Genomic DNA, 17,725 nt, shown 5'->3' with positions numbered 1-17,725 from the left:
GCGACAAAATTATCAAAAGTCCTGTTAAAGCTGCACTGGTAACTTTCATAAAAATATGCTTTTGTTAAACTTATTTTCACACACTGTCTTATATATTTTTTGAGGACATAGTGACAGTTTTATCAAATATGGAAAAAACATATTTTTTATTAAATTTGCCAGCTGGAGCTTTAACAGAAGCTCCAGCTGAATCATTTTGAATGAACAAAACTTTCAGTCTGCAAAAAGGTAAAAATGGGCTACAACAGTAAACCATGTACAATATTCCCTCCAGCTCACAATTTAGCACTACAATGTTTGGACTAAGACATAACATCTACTATTTTGGAAGTTTATTTTGTTATGGCTGTAGCATAACAAAATATGAGGAAGTATGAGAGGGTTGAATTTGTTTCCAAAGCAACACATAACTTTCATTTAATAGAAGCTATTTCTCTTTCTAAACAGAGCACTGAAAAATGAGAGAACATCAGTTGCTGCAGGGCACCAGAGGAAACTCACCAGACAACCTCACCCACGTTGGAGGAGATAAGATATCTGATAAACTGCTTCATGTTATTGTAGATGGCTCGGCCCTCTTCCACAGCGGCCACTATGGAGGAGAAGTTGTCGTCTGCCAGGACCATCTCTGAGGCCGACTTGGCCACGGCCGTGCCGGACCCCATGGCGATGCCGATCTCTGCCTTCTTCAGAGCAGGCGCGTCATTCACTCCGTCCCCCGTCTGTAGGCAAACACAGCACAGTGAGATACTGCAGGACTCCATTCACCATATAATTCCTCAATTTGACATTTCGAAAATAAATTTGCTTAATGGAAACGTGCCAATTTCCAAAACTCTGTTTTTTCGATAAAAAGTTTTGATGCTCGGATGATGTGTTTTTTGGCCGTATCAAAATTGGTTTATTTCACAAAACTTTAATAGAAACACTTTTTTCGTGTCACACAAGTCACGTGATCAAGAAGCAGATGTCGCCACTGGTTCAAACCACAAAGAAGATGACAGGAAATAGTTGGATGATGATGGAGCGGTGTGTTTTTTAAAGACTTTTCGTGTGAACTAACTTATTCAAGGGTAGGTCTATCAAAATAAGCAGTAAATCAATATAAATTAGAGTAAGCTCAATAATTTCCATTTGCATGATTTATAATTTTCTTCTTTTCTCTCTTTCTACCAAAAGTCTGGTGTTTTGGTCTCAACTAGCCCTTTTGTTGAAGGACAATTTCGCAGACACTTCATAAGTCTTTATTTATGGTTTCTGTTATTTTATTTATCTATTTTAGATATTTAAAATATCTTCCATTTCCAGTGTTAGATGTTGATTAGAATTTAGTTTATCGATCTTTGAGAATGTGTTATTGCACGATGATATGATTACCATTATGTTACTTGAAAATGCTCTCAAAATGACGATATTATTGCAATAAATTCTGGAACAATGTATAGTCCAGCAAACTTTGTTATCGTGATAAGCCCATTCAAGTACGATTTTAATTGTGTGTTTTATATAATCGAAACACTGCAATTGCAAAATTGTGTTTTTTCGACATCAGCAGATTATCAACAAAGCTGGTGACTTCCTTCCTATGGCTGCTTACCATGGCGGTTATTTCATCGAATCCTTGCAGGAACTCGACGATCTTGGACTTGTGGGAGGGCTCGACGCGGGCGAAGCACCGAGCCTTGGTCACAGCCTCCCGCTGGGCGTAGGGGGTCAGTTCGTCAAACTCCCGCCCAGTGAAGGCCATGTGCTCTATGTCGTCGTCTTCCATAAGGATGCCAATGCGCCGGCAAATGGCCACGGCTGTGCCCTTGTTGTCACCCGTGATCATGATGACCCGGATGCCGGCCTGGCGGCACAGCTTGATAGAGGCAGCCACCTCCTGCCTGGGCGGGTCCAACATGCCCACACAGCCAACGAAGGTGAGGTCGGACTGGGGAGGCAGGAAGGGAGACAAACGTCAGAGAATTTAGATGGGACAATGTGCATCAACAAACACTGACATGTAAATACATGAGATTATAGCCAGGTGGCTAATTTCCATCTCCAGTCCTATTGGCAGGTTGATGCTAAAGAACAAAACAGCCACAAAATAACACTACGGCAAAGAAATGTATAAAACAACCTTAAGATCCATACATCTTTGCTTAAAATCACAGTAGGGCAACAACTAATGATTATTTTAGTACACATAAAATAATCATGCTGACCCATTAACTAATGGGCCTCCCAGCGGGACACAGGCAGCATTTAGGCATTTAGCATTTAGTCCACTGCTGGGGTGGACTAAATGCTGGAAGGGAGTGCTTCTGTTTATTTGAGTACTAGAATTACTGTCAGTATTTTTAAGTTTTGGATGAATTAAGACATAAATGAGAGCTCTGCAACCAATCATTAACTTTACACATAGCCGCTGTCCATTGTTGTTGCTACGGGATACAAAACAACATCATCTGCGTATATCTGGCAGGTTACATTTGATGGGCAACATTCTGGAAAATCATCATTGAATAAGCTAAGAAGCAAAAGGTTCCAACACAGAACCTTGAGGTACTCAACAATTATTTTCAGTCGCCCCATTCAAAAAGCTACTGAGTGAAAATATTCACCTCATACTCTGAGAATTTGGCGGTGTCGGACAGGACCATGTCCTCTGTTTTAGGGGGGCTGTCTCGTGTGGCCAGAGCCAGACACCTCAGCGTGTCCCGACCTGTCCCATACTCGCGAATAACGGACATGATCTTTTCCTTGATGCCTTGAGAGAGGGGGACTTTGGTGTTGCCCACTCGGACGTGAGTGCATCTGTCGATGACGCCCTCCGGGGCCCCCTGGGAAGCAGAACGGGGATGTTAATTATTCCCACTGAACCCAGCGCCGCAGACAGACTCTCAGCCCTTTTTTCCTTCCTCTCTACCTTCACGAACATCTTGCCGACGGAGGAGCGGGACTTGTTGGGGGTGCAGTAGACGGACATGGACTTTCTGTCCCGGGAGAACTCGAGGGTGCACTCCTTCTTCATCAGCTGTTTGATCACCTGAGGCGATGAAAGGCACGGTCAGTGAGAAAAACCTGCTGACTGGGAGCCGTGGGCGGCTGCCACTCACCGAGTTGCAAGCGTTGGCTCTGTCGATCTTGGACAGGTTGTGGACTTCTGTGTCGAAGACGTTCATCTTCTCCACCAGACAGGTCAGCGCCGTCTCTGTGGCCTCACCCACCTTCTCGTACACACCCTTCACCTGATTGATCAAACACAATCCAGGTTACTCATTTCCCTCTTTGTCATCCTGAAAATGAAATGTGTTTATCTTTAGTTTTTAATCATCTCAAAAAGCAAGTTGTTCCAACCTCATTGAAGTCCAGGGAGGAGTCATTACACAGTGCACAGATGGTGGCCAGTTCCACCAGAGCCTCAAACTGGGAGCATTTCACTGGTTTGCCATCTTGGTAACTGTGAAGAGGCGTATTAGTCTAAAATATGCTTTTTTTACACTTGAAAAGTTGATTTGTCACCTGTATTTGTTCGTAACACTCACACTTCTCCTTCAGGTGCGTAGGTTGAACCTGTGATGGTGAATTCTGACAGAGAGCAGCTTTCTCCTTCTGCTTTGTTGAGTATGAACATCTGAGAATCAGAGAAGTTGAAATAATGAAGACTGCTTCTGTTTCTTCACTGGCACAGCAGGGGGCAGCATCGTTCGAACAGCGAGCTGCCTGCAGTGCTACAAAGTGTGTCTTTGGTAGCTCCGAGCTGGGAGGCAGAAATAAGTGTTTCTTCACAGAAGTAAACAAAAGAGACTGCCAGGAGGCCTGAGTAAAGAGTAAAGCTGTCTGTGTCCAGAAGGAAGAAATCACAGTGCCAGGCAGACCTGGAGGTTTGCAACTCAAACAGATCAGATATTCTTTCTTATTAAATCAACTAAACACAAAATCCAACAACTATCTTAACCTAGTCACTAGGTTAGATTTGGTGAAGCAGATGGAGTGTAAGTAGAGACGCTTGACAGAGATACCAACAGCTCTATTGATCCCTATACTGGATAAAAACCTTCTCGATCGGCGACAATTATATTTAGAATTCATAATTGTACTTTCTGAACCATTTGAAAGAAGGTTTGTTGCAGTTTTTGTTTTACTTGTTTGACCAAGTCAACCTATTATTTTAGTCAGTTTCTCCACATTTGTTCTCTTTTATGTGTTTATAGTTGATAGGAAAGGAGAAAAAATAAATTCAATCAAAATCATCATCTGAAGAATCAGATCTAACATCTTTCTAATTTGATCATGAACTTCCCATGTAATTGTCACAATAAGCAATTACAAATTGCTTATTGTAATTGCATTTACCATCTCATTTTGATGGTAAATCAAAATGAGATCAATAATTTCTGTTCTGATTATTAATATGTTTTGAAGGGCAGTTTTGTTTACAAAGACATCAAAATCCATTTTTCTATGGTTTTGATTGTGTTTCATTTTGGATATTTATAATATGTTTCACAGTTAAAGTTTATCAGTCTGAGAGAGAAAATATGCACTCTTATGCCATTATTGATACCGCATTTGAAAATGGTCTCAAAAGAACAATATTATCGTTTACTGCAATAATTTCTGGGACAAATGTGTTATTCTGACAGACCAGCAGCAACCTACAGAACAAAAGTGATATAAAAAAATGCAAAGAAAAGGATTAAATATTACTGACAGCCAAAATGTCCTTTTCCATAATGTATGGTCAAGGAGCTGCGTGGTGTTGCTGATTAATACAGAGCGATAAACAGCAACCACAGGCTGGCCGTCTTGCTGCTTTGTGACGCAAGGTCAGTTATGCAACAGCAGCTCTGCAAGTTGTCAGCTGCGTGTAGATAAGAGGAGCAGCAGCACATTATCCGCTTGTTAAAACCCTGGATACCTGATCATAAGGAAAACAGTCTTAATTCTGACAACGTCCTCAGGCTGCAGGCAGGAAGTAAAAAGATGAAAAGACACCGATCACAGAGCTGCTTAGTAATGCACCAAGAGAGGGAGTGTGTGAGTGTTTCTGTGAGCCTCACCCTGCAGACAGACATCTGGTTGGTGGTCAAAGTGCCGGTTTTGTCCGAACAGATGACGGAGGTGCAGCCCAGGGTCTCCACAGAGGGCAGGCTGCGGACGATGGCGTTCTTCTTGGCCATGCGGCGGGTGCCCAGGGCGAGGCAAGTGGTGATCACGGCGGGGAGGCCCTCGGGGATGGCGGCGACGGCCAGCGCCACGGCGATCTTGAAATAGTAGACCGCCCCGCGGATCCAGGAGCCGCCGTGGACGGGGTCGTTGAAGTGGCCGATGTTGATGATCCACACAGCGATGCAGATGAGGGTGATGACCTTAGAGAGCTGCTGGCCGAACTCGTCCAGCTTCTGCTGCAGCGGCGTCTTCTCCTGCTCCGTGGCCGCCATCTCATCGCGGATCTTCCCGATCTCCGTGTTGACGCCCGTGGCCACGACAACGCCCACGGCCTTCCCGGCGGCGATGTTGGTGCCCTGAAACGGCGGGTCACACACACACCTGTCAGCGTTACACACACCTTGAAACGACAAAACAATCTATATATGTGCTACAAAGTTTTTACGAAAATGTTTTAAAGAAAGTAAGACTTGACAATAAATCAATAGCAACGTATGTGATAGACACATGAACAATATCAATAGATAATACGTCTGAACTACACTGCATTCTGGGGGATGTATGCAGAGGAAAGGCTTCAGCCGCTCAAGCTCTCATGACAAACTAAACTAACTCGCTCACTCTTTGGTTGCCTAGCAACAACCTGTTGAGTAACATGCACAGCAGCAGATTCATGTTTGCCATTGAGCCTCATAACAAAGGAAAACTGTGACTAAAACAGGAAAAGCCATGCATATTTAAAACAAAAAAACAAACCAATAATTATCAATATCGACTGATATGAACGCTTTTAACATGATTTCAGCTGCATCGCCCAGCCCTAGAAGAAAGTAGAGTAGATTTTGTCTTACAGAGAAGAGCATGTTCTTTTTGTCTTGATTGACGGCTCGAGGGTCCGGGACGGGGTCGGTGTGCTTGATGACAGACACAGATTCACCTACGAGGAAAACACAGAACAAAAAAGGGTTTCTTCAATTGAGAATGTTGCTTACTTTGTTGATGTATGGCTTTTGACTAAAATGTGATTAACTCAACAAAAAAAATTTTGATTGTCACTAGATTTTATATATTTGTTTTGAATTCTTGTGCTAATACCATAAGAATGTGGCGTTTTTCCTAAAGGTTGTCAGGGAACGGCTCTGTCGCCAAGCAGATAGTGAACTACTCTTTAATCACTTCATAGTAATGCAAAAGGTAAAACAAAACAGAAGTAATAAAAGCAACAGCGCTGTGAGGTAGAACTGAATAAAAAGTGTTTGGCGTCTGCCATGTTGTGAGCCTCACCTGTCAGGATGGACTGGTCTACCCTCAGAGTCGTTGACTTGATTGAACAGATGCGGATGTCGGCAGGCACTTTGTCTCCAACTACAACCAGACATGGCCCAGTTAGAGAGAGTACACAAACAAATAAAACAGAAACATAATCAGAACAATGGCATTAAACTGATTCATAGAGGGCTGCGGCTGCAGCCTTTGCATATCAGTGATATATTTTTTCACCAGCTGAGTAGCTCCTCATCGCGTTCCTAGTAAGGGCTGTCTTTGTGTGTCTTGGCCAAATGAAGGCTGAACAAATGAGATGCCTGTGCTGTGAAGGCAATTACTTAGCTTTGCTGTAACTGGAATGATAAAGTGCCGCTCATTACAAAATGTTTGCTGTGCCACCCAACAGGAAAACAGTGCAGCAATCACTGACAGGAGAAGAAAGGGAGAACCAGAGAGAGAGAGAGAGAGAGAGAGAGGAGAAAAAAGAAGGAAATGAAGAACTTGTGAGCCATAAAAGGCCAGTCTCAAAGGAAAAGGCCCATCTTGATGCGACGGAATTGCTGTGACCCAATTCAACATCCTAATGGTACATAAAAGGCGTGGAAATTGGGGAAATGGTTCACGGTATGGCACAGTTCCACAGGCGAAATCCACATATAGACCTAGGAACTGTGTCAGAGTATCACAAAACATCCTACAACAATAGTAGAGTAAGAATCAAGGAAACAACAGGCGCTTGCCAAATAACAAATTTTCTAACGATATCAAAACAAAGGGAGTTGAAACTCTTGCTTCTAACTCATTTGTCATCAAGACAGCATCATTCCTTGTGTTTCCCTCAAGTTAACTTTTTTTAAAGGGGCAGTAGTATGTAAAATGTTCTTTTATTCTCCATGGCAAAACACCTGGTTGCACCTAGCACCACCTTCTAGACCAGGGGTGCCCAAAGTGGGTCCTCGAGGGCCGGCATCCTGCACGTTTTAGTTCTCTCCCTGGTGGGAGTAACAACCATTTCAGCATGTCAATGTTCTTCTTAGGCCTTCTATTGAGCCATCATTTGATCCAGCTGTGTTAAACCAGGGAGAGAACTAAAACATACAGGATGCCGGCCCTTGAGGACCGTCTTTGGACACCCCTGTTCTAGACGCAGCTTTTGCAGTTGCAGTTTCCAAGCTTTCACCTCACAGAGCAGCCTTCCCCACTCAGCTCCTTCAGACTAGCCAGCAGCAATTAGTAAATACCTGGTAGAACTGAGTTCATTATACAAGCTACTTCTAAGTGCAATGCTGGTAAAAAAAAATGTTAAAGGGTTAAAAGAGGAGCCAAAGTAAAGCAGTACTACATTACTTTTACTCAAGTAAAATAAAAAGTATCTTTCCATGAAATTACTCAAGTAAGAGTAAAAAAGTACTTAGTAAAAATATTACTCAAGTTCTAATCATAAAATCTGATTCAATACTTTGAAATGGTGACATCAAACGACAAAATATGTGAAAATTTTGTCATCTTATAGACTAAAATAAAAATATTACTATAAATACAAAAAACGTTCAGGCAGAACACTTTTTCAAACCACGTTCTCTCTACATAAAATTAATATTTACAGTAGGTAATTTAGAACAGATTATTTTTAAGTGGCAATATGCAGTGTTTACTCTATCTTAGTCCTCAAATGCTACAACAGGCTGAGCTGCTATAAAACAACACTAGAACAACAAGCTGGTGAAAAAGCAACACTGAGTATGAACACTGTTACAAAGCAGAGTCGTGAACAGTTGTTTAGTTAGATCAGCATTCTTTTCTTCAGTGCCACTTTTAACGATTGTGACTAGACTGCACCTTACAGATCGATCAACATATACTATTCATTGCCAGGAGGCAGAGAGGGTAATATTTAAAATCAAACTACAAGTCACGCATTTTTTAGCTTCACATTTGTTTGCTGTGGGTGCTATCTTTAACAACCAGGTTCTATTTAAAGTGGCAGTATTATATGTTTTGCAGTCACATGGTATCATTTTATAATACGATTAAGTGACTATGTTACCTTTAGTCATAGTAAAATCGCAATATATATCAAATACAACTTAAAAGAAATTTGACTTCATAATTTAATGCGTTGAAATTGGGCCTCTGTCTCTTTAAGAACCTCCTGCTCTTTCTGAAACTCCACCTTTAAGAAGTCATCACCACATGTTTATTCTATTAACCCTTTAACGTTTTGAGCTCAGCAGATGCACAGTTCCACCAGGTGTTTGCTAATTGCTGCTGGCTAGTCTGAAGGAGCAGAGAGGAGGCATCTCCTGTGACAACCAGCTGAATGGTTGCCATGGGAGATTAAAGGATTTCTCAAACACAGATGAAAGAATCAAGGCAACACTCCAGGTATATTTTTTACATCACAACATGATGTAAAGCTCAAAAAAGTTGATTTTATTTAATACAGTACCTTTAAAAAGAAAGAATTAACTTGAGGGACACAAAAGGAACGATGTGCTGTTTTGATGGAGAGAGTGAACAGAATGAGTGGAAAGGAAAAGAGTCATACAGTGAATCGGGCTTTATCTGTGGCTATTGTTTCATTTTTTAATGTTTTATATCACAGGAACCAAATGTACAAATACATCTCACACAGATGACCAAAGAAGTAGGAAGTGACACATTCTACTTCTTTTTTTTTGTTGTAATTTTTGATTGCATGCACCTTGTTAAAAATCTGCGACTCTATTAAAAGCCAGAAGTGTCCAGAACGTCCCACTGCAGACCTGCATTCATGACGCATGTGTATATCCTTTGTCCTTCTATGTCAACATCCTCTTTGGTTGCTGTCCAAGCATCTTGTGCTGGTTTATATCTGCTTGCCAATGCATCTCTGACTCCAGCAATTGCAGACATGCTGAACTGAGTTCACACCTGGTGATGCATTAAGTGCGTTGCGACTCCCCAAGGTGCTTTTTAAACAGACCTTTAAATAGCAGGTGAGGCTGAGACTGAAGGCGTCCAGCTTTGAGTGGCAGCTGCACCTGCTGTATGTTAGGGGCGACAGCGGTCCAGGCTTCCTCAGAGACAGCCTGGAGGCTCCATGTGCCGATGGCGGCTGAACAAAGGCTGTCACGTTGAGTGGGCCGTTTCACATCAACAGGCTTCCCAACACATCTCCCACTGACTAAATCATCGGCTCCATTTATGTGTGTGCGAAAGGCGCGATTCAAACTCAGAAATCAACAGTGTTTGAGAAATGCAAATGACAAGTCAATAAAGCGAGGAAACCTAAACGTGTCTGCAAACGTGTTGTTTTACAAGTTCGTTTCACTGTGACCGTTCAGCCTCGACTCCGGACACCAGTGTTCGTTTCCCCTGGCAACAGCGCTAGCAGAAGCGTGATGTTTAGTTAACAGTTTGCTGATGGGAAAGATAAATCAATATTTAACAGGTCGCTGGTTTCTTGGCTCCCTGTTGCTAATGTAAACTCGTCAGCTTTAACAAGGGGTTAGTTCTCTTATAAAAGCATCGTCTCTGCATTGTTTTCTCAGGATTTCAGTTTTCTGTCATAAAACAGCAGCAGATAGCTGCCACATGATGCAACATAATGCTGTTTCCGTTACCAGGGGCAACCAGATACATTTTTTTCGAGAGCAGATTAGTTACTTTTGTATTGCTTAGTCCGTAGCTATTAAAATTCTTCGCACATTTTTATTTAAATAGGTTACAATTGATTGTACAAATTTTTCTGGCGCCCTCATGGGTGCTGCTTGTCTGAAATCAAAAATACATTTAACACAGTACACACACTTTGTCACTGATCTCCACTACACTGGTTAGACATTAAAAGACATAAACTATAAAAAATAAACAATACAATTATTTTCTTTAAGTATGAAAAAAAAATGTTATTGCCTAAAATGTAACAACACAGCATTGTTGCTTCAAACATCAACACTGACTAATTTTTACATGAACTGATAAAAAAGCAAAATGTGATTTATAAGACTTTTTTATCTTTTATAGAATTTGAACCAGGTGAAGCTGTAACTATATCATTGACAAGTTTTTATAGAACATATCTACAGTTCTTTTTTTTATCTTAAATGCAAAAATGTATATATTTCTTGCACATTTTTGGTGTGTGTGTTGTTTCATCAAATTGCTTTTTTTAGTCTGTACACTCCAATTAAAGCTTAACTGATTTCTAAATTAGTTGATGATTACTTCAATAATCGATTCATCATGATTGATCCGATTAATCGGTTAAGTCCTACACAATTAGGATGCAATAAATGACACTTGGTTAGAGTATTTCCTAATTAGGTGATTTCTGAAGGAATCTGAATGTTATTAAGGGTATTTGTGTAAAAGGGGCTCAATAGCAAAGCAATCCACACTTTAGATTTTTGTTTACAAAAATACTCACATTTGCATAAAATCCCTACTAAATATTTAAAGTGGTGAGTGGAAGATTTATCAGCTGCAGCTGCATTAAATTGCCAACATGAAGACGCTTCGATCGATGGAAGTACAGATGCGCTAACAGCAGGCTGGAGGACTGCATTCCTCTCATGTTCCAAGTGTGTGCCTCCTCTCTTCAGACTGACATCTCAGCATCTCGACTGTCACCGGAGAGCATAGCACGGATACCCAGCAGTCACCACGGTACAAAGAGCTAACGAGACTTGTGCGGCCGGCGGACCGGTTGTGGTAAAGAATCTGTATACATCTAAACGTCAGAGAATTACTGCTGTGAACATCATAACATTCCCATAACACTTTGCATTTACAGTAAACATTAAACACATGATGAAAATTTCTATCCACACTATATACAATCCTACTGAACCAAGCTGTGGTTCTGCAGATCGGTCAGAGCCAGATGAGAAGCTCCGCCTCGCCTCCGTCTGCACCTCTGACCCCCTGAGGTTGTGTTCCTGTCCGTCTCCCCAGTCGGGGTAAATGAGAGTGCTTCTGTCTTGCTGACAAGTGGGAACCTTTGGCCAAAAGACCGTCCCTCGGTGACAACGGACACTTGCCAGACCCCAGTAAATGCCACATACTCTCCATGGTGTCTGGAATCTCAGCGGCGGGTGCTGATGGGTACAGTAACTGCAGAGCACAGAGCCCAGCAGGGTGGAACGGTTATCTGTAGAAGTGCTTCCCTATAAGGTCATTGCTCTCTCTCCAACTCTCTGTCCGGTAGAACAGGAGCGCTCCTCTCTCACACACATACACACACAATCGAACTCCACAACAAGAACATCCAAATTTGCAAGCCCTCAAAACCAAACAGTAAACTGGCAGCTGACAGAGTGCACTGTTATGACAAGGACTTAAATCCAAACAGAGCTTGTAAACTAACTTTATTAGCCTTGTCATAAAACCATAAACTATTATTTATGGCAAATCTTTAAATAATCACTCCTACTGATATATAAAAAAAATGCAGAGAATACAATCACCAATTTTGTTGCATAAATAAATGAAATGGGTTGACATTGATCAAGGTCTGAATGAAAACTTTAACAGAGAAGCTGTGTTCAGGCATGAGAAAATGGAAATGCTGAAAGCAGCAGCTGGGAGATGCAGGATGGGCTTTCTGGCTGTTCTTCCCACAGAAGAGGAAGCCACGGAGGACTCATCTCTGCGTCCTCCGTCTCAGCCACCCGGCCAGCTTTTGCATCATCATCACACTCCGCCTCCACATGGCACGGGTCACTTTGAAGCTCGGCTAGGGGAGGGCAGAGGGGAATAGTAGGACGGGAGCCATTGTAAGAGATATGAGGAGGATTTAGGATGCGTGTACAACTGACGAGTTTGTCCCGACTGCGGGATAAAACGTCCGCTCTTTGCTGCCTGCTGGGACGCTCTTTTTAAGAAAGCCTCGTGCTGCTGACAGAGCAGCATCCCGCTGCTTTCATCAAGAGCTTTCTGCAGGAGGGGAGGGCGCGTCCCTCTACTAGCTACAAACGTCCGCAAAACATTGTAAATATTAAGCTAATGTTTAAAAAAAAAAAAGTTCCACGTGCAGTGTTTCTATTTAATAAGAAAAGCAAAAAAAAAAAGTCTTTCCACTAAAGTTTCGCGAAATACATACATTTCGATACTGCTGAAAAACCACCCAATTTTACCGCAGCAACTTGTTCTGGAAAAAAGTTTGATTTTTTGTCCAAAATTGGTGTGATATGCAATTATATTTATTTTCATAATTCTAACTTGTGCAATTTTATGGTCAACAGCTACTGGCTCTCTTTCCATCAATGTTTTTATGCACATTTTAAAGTATCTCATTAGAAAAGATGTACTGAAACAGCAAAATTCGAAAAACTTTACATTTGTTTCAGGTCGTTTTTGGATTTTCCAAACAGAAAATGAATGCACAAAAGGGGAGATGGAAACACATTTGCCAAAAACTGAATTTTCACAATAGTGGATTTGTGCTTTACCAGAGGCAGGAAACTCAAGAGAAATTTCTACATTGTTTTTCATAATGACAATCGATTTTATTTATAATCCCCTTCATATCTTAAGCTGAAATCTCAAAGGGAACATTCACACGGTGATGATGGAGAGCTACTGGATCATAGCTACAGCTGTCCTGGGGCAGGCAGACAGAAGGCAGACTGCCATTTTCCCCCATGGGCCTTTCTGACCAACACAAGCAGGCAAGGTGGGTGAATCGTCTTCTCCAGGGACAGAAACGATGAGGGTAGGCAGATCGAACTATCGATCCACCGATTGCTGAGTGAACTCTTACCGTCATTGCTGGTTGATCCGCTTCAAAACCCGTAGATGGAAATCCTAAATGACCTGTACTTGTATAGCACTCCTTCAAGTGCAGAGGAACCCAATGCCCTTCACACATTTATTCACCTACCGTTGTTGCCACCATCGCCTACTCTCTATGTCTCTCTTTAAGTTTGAACCAAACATTTAAGCGGTCAGTTTCTTTTTAACAGAGAAAATCCCAAACATTAAGACCAGGACTGACTCCATTTGTCCCTGTCAAGGTTAGATGAAGTCCCTCTGTTGCTATGTTCCATGATCAGGAGAGGCTCAGGGTGGGACCAGGCACCTGTCATTTTCATGACTGTCACTGCCTCTATAAATACAGCATTCCATAATCTAAACAGCCAATGATGGCTAAAAATAAAACCTTTTGTTATCCACACAAACTGTGACCATCGCTTCATCGACTTAGGCTCATACTGAGCACGAGATGGAGCCGCTGTTTCTGAGGACATTCCTCGGCATGCCGGTTTCCGCTCATCCCTCTGCAGAATTATATAAGTGAGTGGGCACTTTCAGAAGCAGAGCTGTACATCCTGAGGATTTTCTAGCTGCTGAAATACGCTGACTGGACCTTGCCAGGAAGAATTACTCCGGCGCTCAATTCATTGACAGCACAGTGGGAAAAATCTCACAGCGGATCCGTTGGGAGGATGCAGGAGATGAATTTAAAATAGGCGTGTGTGTGTGTGTGTAGAAATACAAACAAAAAGGACAAGGGAGTGTTAATTTTTTGTTTTACCCATCGCTTAGACACAATGGGTTAACAGGAACATCTCAAAGTACTGGTACATCACATTTGGAGGGTGAGTCACCTCTGCAGTGGCTCTTAGGCTTGGACAGACGTGAGCTTATTGCTAAATGTAAATCGTGACCTTCGAGCAATTATAGGACTTATCTGCAGCAGAGAGAAATACGTTCAGAAACTCTCCTAAGAAAACAAAAGGTTTCTGTCTAAATATCCAGAAAAAGTTTATAATATGAAATATTTAAAAGTGGTTTTGGTCTTTTAAAGGGGCAGTATTATGCGTGCACATAGTGCCATTTTGTAGCAAAATCAAGTAACTATGTTACCAAGAGAGAGTCAAGGATTTCTCAAACATGCAAGGCAACACTGCAGGTGTGTTTTTGATGAGGGTTAAAATTATAACATAATGTAAAGCTCAAAAAAATTTATTTTACAAAGTACTGCTCCTTTAAACCTTTTCCATATTATATTAATATATAGGCTTTTGCAAGACATGAAGTCAAATGAGTTCAAGTAGAAAGAAGAATGCAGGGAAACCTACCAGCCACTTCCACAATGTCGCCCGGTACAATCTCTCTGGCCTTGATCCTCTGCACCGTCTTCCTGTCCTGCCGGTACACCTTCCCCATCTCCGGCTCGTACTCTTTCAGAGCCTCGATGGCGTCCTCAGCATTGCGTTCCTGGTGAGGAAGACAAGAGTTTGGTGCGACATCTGTATTCGCTACTGATGCAAGCCACATCAACAGCTGAGGTGCCAAGCAAAAGTATTCATATCTGCAGGACTTCTTCACAAACTTTTAAACCAAGTTTATTTCACTTGGATAGACCAACATGGTAGTTCATAATTGTGAAGTTTTTTTTAACATCTTTACCACTTAGACATCTGAAAACTGTGTCAGTACAATCTTATCTAGCTTTTGCTTGATGAGTAAACAGAGTCCACACTGTATGTAACTTACTTTTAGTATTATTCCAGATGTTTTGTGAAGGCCCCAGAGGTTTGTTAGAGAATATTGGTGAACAAACAGCATCATGAAGACCAAGAAATCTGGTCAGAGTTGATGGATGGAGCTAAATACAGTGACATTTCTTAAAGAAGACTTGCAAAAAACCAGATGCTGAGTAGGAGGTTCAACTAAACATAGAGCCAGAGCTGGAATGGTTTAGATCAAAGCAGATTTGTCTGTTAGCAAACCTTGAAAATTGATGTTCACAGAAGCTTCCCCTCCACTCTGAGTAAATGTAAATGTGCAAAACTGACAAAAGGTTTTTACTCTATTTTGTTTTTTCTCATTTTTATTTGAGATCAAATTTGAATAACCATCCATATTAATAATCTCACTAAAAAAATATTCACTACTCTGTGTCGGTCTCCCACATAAAATCCGATTATAACGTGAAAAAAATCTGGAGAAGTTTTTGGGAATATGAATACATTTGTGAGCTACAGCATGTTTGTGTTCATTATGCATTTTAGTTGGTCACATTTCAGTTTTCTATAAACCTTTTCTTTTAGTCTTTTCCCAGTTTCCCTTCACCAGAATATTCATCATTATATAGCCAGGCAAACATCACTCAGAATGGCCAGCCCACACAGTTTTTTTTTATTATTCTTCAATGCGAAGCCTTTCTTTGAGACGAAAATAACTTCCAGTACACAGTGTTCATCTACAGTGCTGGTAAAATCTAACTAAAGGATGCAGACTATCGTTTCTTGCGTTAAGATGTTCTACAACAGAATTATATTTGCATCCTTGATCAAATAAACCTTTAATTACTTTCACCAGATTAGAATTTGGCCGATTATGATAACTCCATTTCACACAGATACACCTGACTTTTCAATGTTTGAAGGTAGACAGTAAACTCTCTCACATAAGTCGCATATAAGTCATTAAAAATCATGCCGCTAATATCATCCTCCAACTACTTCCTGTCGTCTTTTTCTTTGTGTTTTGCGTCAGTGGCAGCATCCGGTTGTTGATTATTTGACTTGTGTGACGTGAACAAAAAGTGTCTGTTTGTTTTTGCAGTTTTGCAAAGTTAACCAGTTTTTTTTAAAAACCCACCTCATCCCACTCTTAATTTTTTTTATCGACAAACATGCTTTATTTCAAACTGGCATGTTTTCATTAAGCAAACTTATTTTAGAAATAATGCAATCATGTGGTGAATGGAAACGCAGCTATTTAAAGAGCTTTCCAGTGTCTGACGCGTCGTCTCACCTGCCACACTCCAACGATGGCGTTAGCGATAAGAATAAGTAAAATTACAAAAGGCTCCACAAACGCTGTGATTGTTTCTTCTCCCTCCTCGAACCACGCCAGGACCTGAAAACACAATTACCTGAAATTAGCTGAAAAGGTTTTTGGAGACTTTCACCAAAGTACATCTAAGAAATACACTAATTCTGACCCTAATACTACGGGCTTTCATACACGGTACAGGCATGAATCTGCCTGAAAAGAAGAAGAAAAAAAAAAGCCCATGTGTGTTGACCTGCAAGCTCATTAAGCCCATTAAAACCTGCACCAGAGTGTTGTGTGTCATCGGGTCGTAATGACTTAATTAGGTGTTCCTGTAAAAGAAACAGCTCTAAAAGTATCCTGTGCGTCACAAGTTATTAGCTCATTTTCCATAATGTAATGAAACAATCAATTTTACAAAGAGCTATGTATCTTACTGCTCAGGAAGTGAAAATTTAGAGCCTAAAAGTTTACAAAAGATGTCTGTGTCTTCGCGACGCCCAACAGAGAACAGCCGGCAGTGAAACTAGACATGAGTCCGTTTCCTCCATCCAGTTGCAAGAAGGCAGTGAAACATTTTGCTTTTGAAACTGGAACAGTTTGCCACAATAAGTGTTGACAGAGATGCTAAAAGAACCGCTGGAATGAGTCGTGTTTTTTTCTCTCAGATGGTTTGGATGTTCAAGGCCTCTCTCCCAGGTGGTGCTGTGCACTGTTCGTCAGCTGGCTGAGTGAAGGCTGTTACACTTTCCTTTCTGTACCATTGTGTAATCTGCCCAACACTCTACATGAGCATGTAAGTATCCTGTGTGGGCATATCGTACCAAATGTAGCATCCAATCAGCCCTTTGTAATTTTGTTATGTCATGAAACTTAAGATGATGCATTAGGTGAGTTTTTGTACTATTAAATGTGCTTTTTGTGATTTTAAAAGTATCACACAAAGTGGTCTTAGTTCATCATCCAGGCACAGTGTTATGTTAGTATTTAACCAGAGGTTTAATTAATCTTTAAAGCAAACCTTAAACTTATTTATTAAATCTGGCTTTGAGTTGACATTTACTTAGCTGTTGCCATATTGCATTGTCTGTTTTATTTATTTAGTAAGTCTATCAAATTTTATATTCTTATGTATTTGATTTACATATATTTTTTGCTATTGTTTTACATTTCATACATTTCTGTGTTTACAGTTTATGTATTATCCTGGAAAACTGGATTTCTGATACGATTTTATTTGGTTCTAATGTTTCCTCTGCATTTCCTCACTTCTCTGTACTCTATCATTTTATAAAGTATTTCACGTTTTTTCCACTTATTTTGATCAAACTGAGATTTTTTCATTTCCAATTGTTCTTAATCTCTGTTCAGCAGTTTGCGTTGCATTTCTGAAAAAGGCTACACAAATAAAGTTTGACTGATTCAATCTTTTACCACTTTCAGGAATAACTGGTTCTTGTTTCTATCCAATTAAAGTTATTAGGTCATGTAATATACTCTTTATGTATTAAACTGTGCAATTTTTATT

At 40.8% G+C, this 17,725-nt stretch overlaps 1 protein-coding gene across 2 annotated transcripts in view; it reads right to left on the bottom strand.

The window, feature by feature from the left end:
• Positions 1-17,725, bottom strand: part of atp2a2a (ATPase sarcoplasmic/endoplasmic reticulum Ca2+ transporting 2a) — a 28,277-nt gene that overhangs the window by 7,105 nt on the left and 3,447 nt on the right. For both annotated transcript variants that reach the window (XM_016661072.1, XM_007572841.2), the window contains exons 4-15: positions 16,177-16,281; positions 14,493-14,631; positions 6,445-6,525; positions 6,012-6,097; positions 5,052-5,516; positions 3,534-3,622; positions 3,346-3,448; positions 3,105-3,236; positions 2,915-3,034; positions 2,610-2,828; positions 1,598-1,933; positions 502-722 (exon numbers count right to left, since the gene is read on the bottom strand). In XM_016661072.1, coding sequence (XP_016516558.1) covers positions 502-722; positions 1,598-1,933; positions 2,610-2,828; positions 2,915-3,034; positions 3,105-3,236; positions 3,346-3,448; positions 3,534-3,622; positions 5,052-5,516; positions 6,012-6,097; positions 6,445-6,525; positions 14,493-14,631; positions 16,177-16,281 — 2,096 coding nt within the window. The remainder of the gene's footprint in view (positions 1-501; positions 723-1,597; positions 1,934-2,609; positions 2,829-2,914; positions 3,035-3,104; positions 3,237-3,345; positions 3,449-3,533; positions 3,623-5,051; positions 5,517-6,011; positions 6,098-6,444; positions 6,526-14,492; positions 14,632-16,176; positions 16,282-17,725) is intronic.

The sequence above is a fragment of the Poecilia formosa genome, unplaced genomic scaffold (genome assembly GCF_000485575.1).
Source record: "Poecilia formosa unplaced genomic scaffold, Poecilia_formosa-5.1.2 Scaffold309, whole genome shotgun sequence".
Classification (NCBI taxonomy): Eukaryota; Metazoa; Chordata; class Actinopteri; order Cyprinodontiformes; family Poeciliidae; genus Poecilia; species Poecilia formosa.
This window is presented reverse-complemented; position numbering and strand designations above follow the sequence as displayed.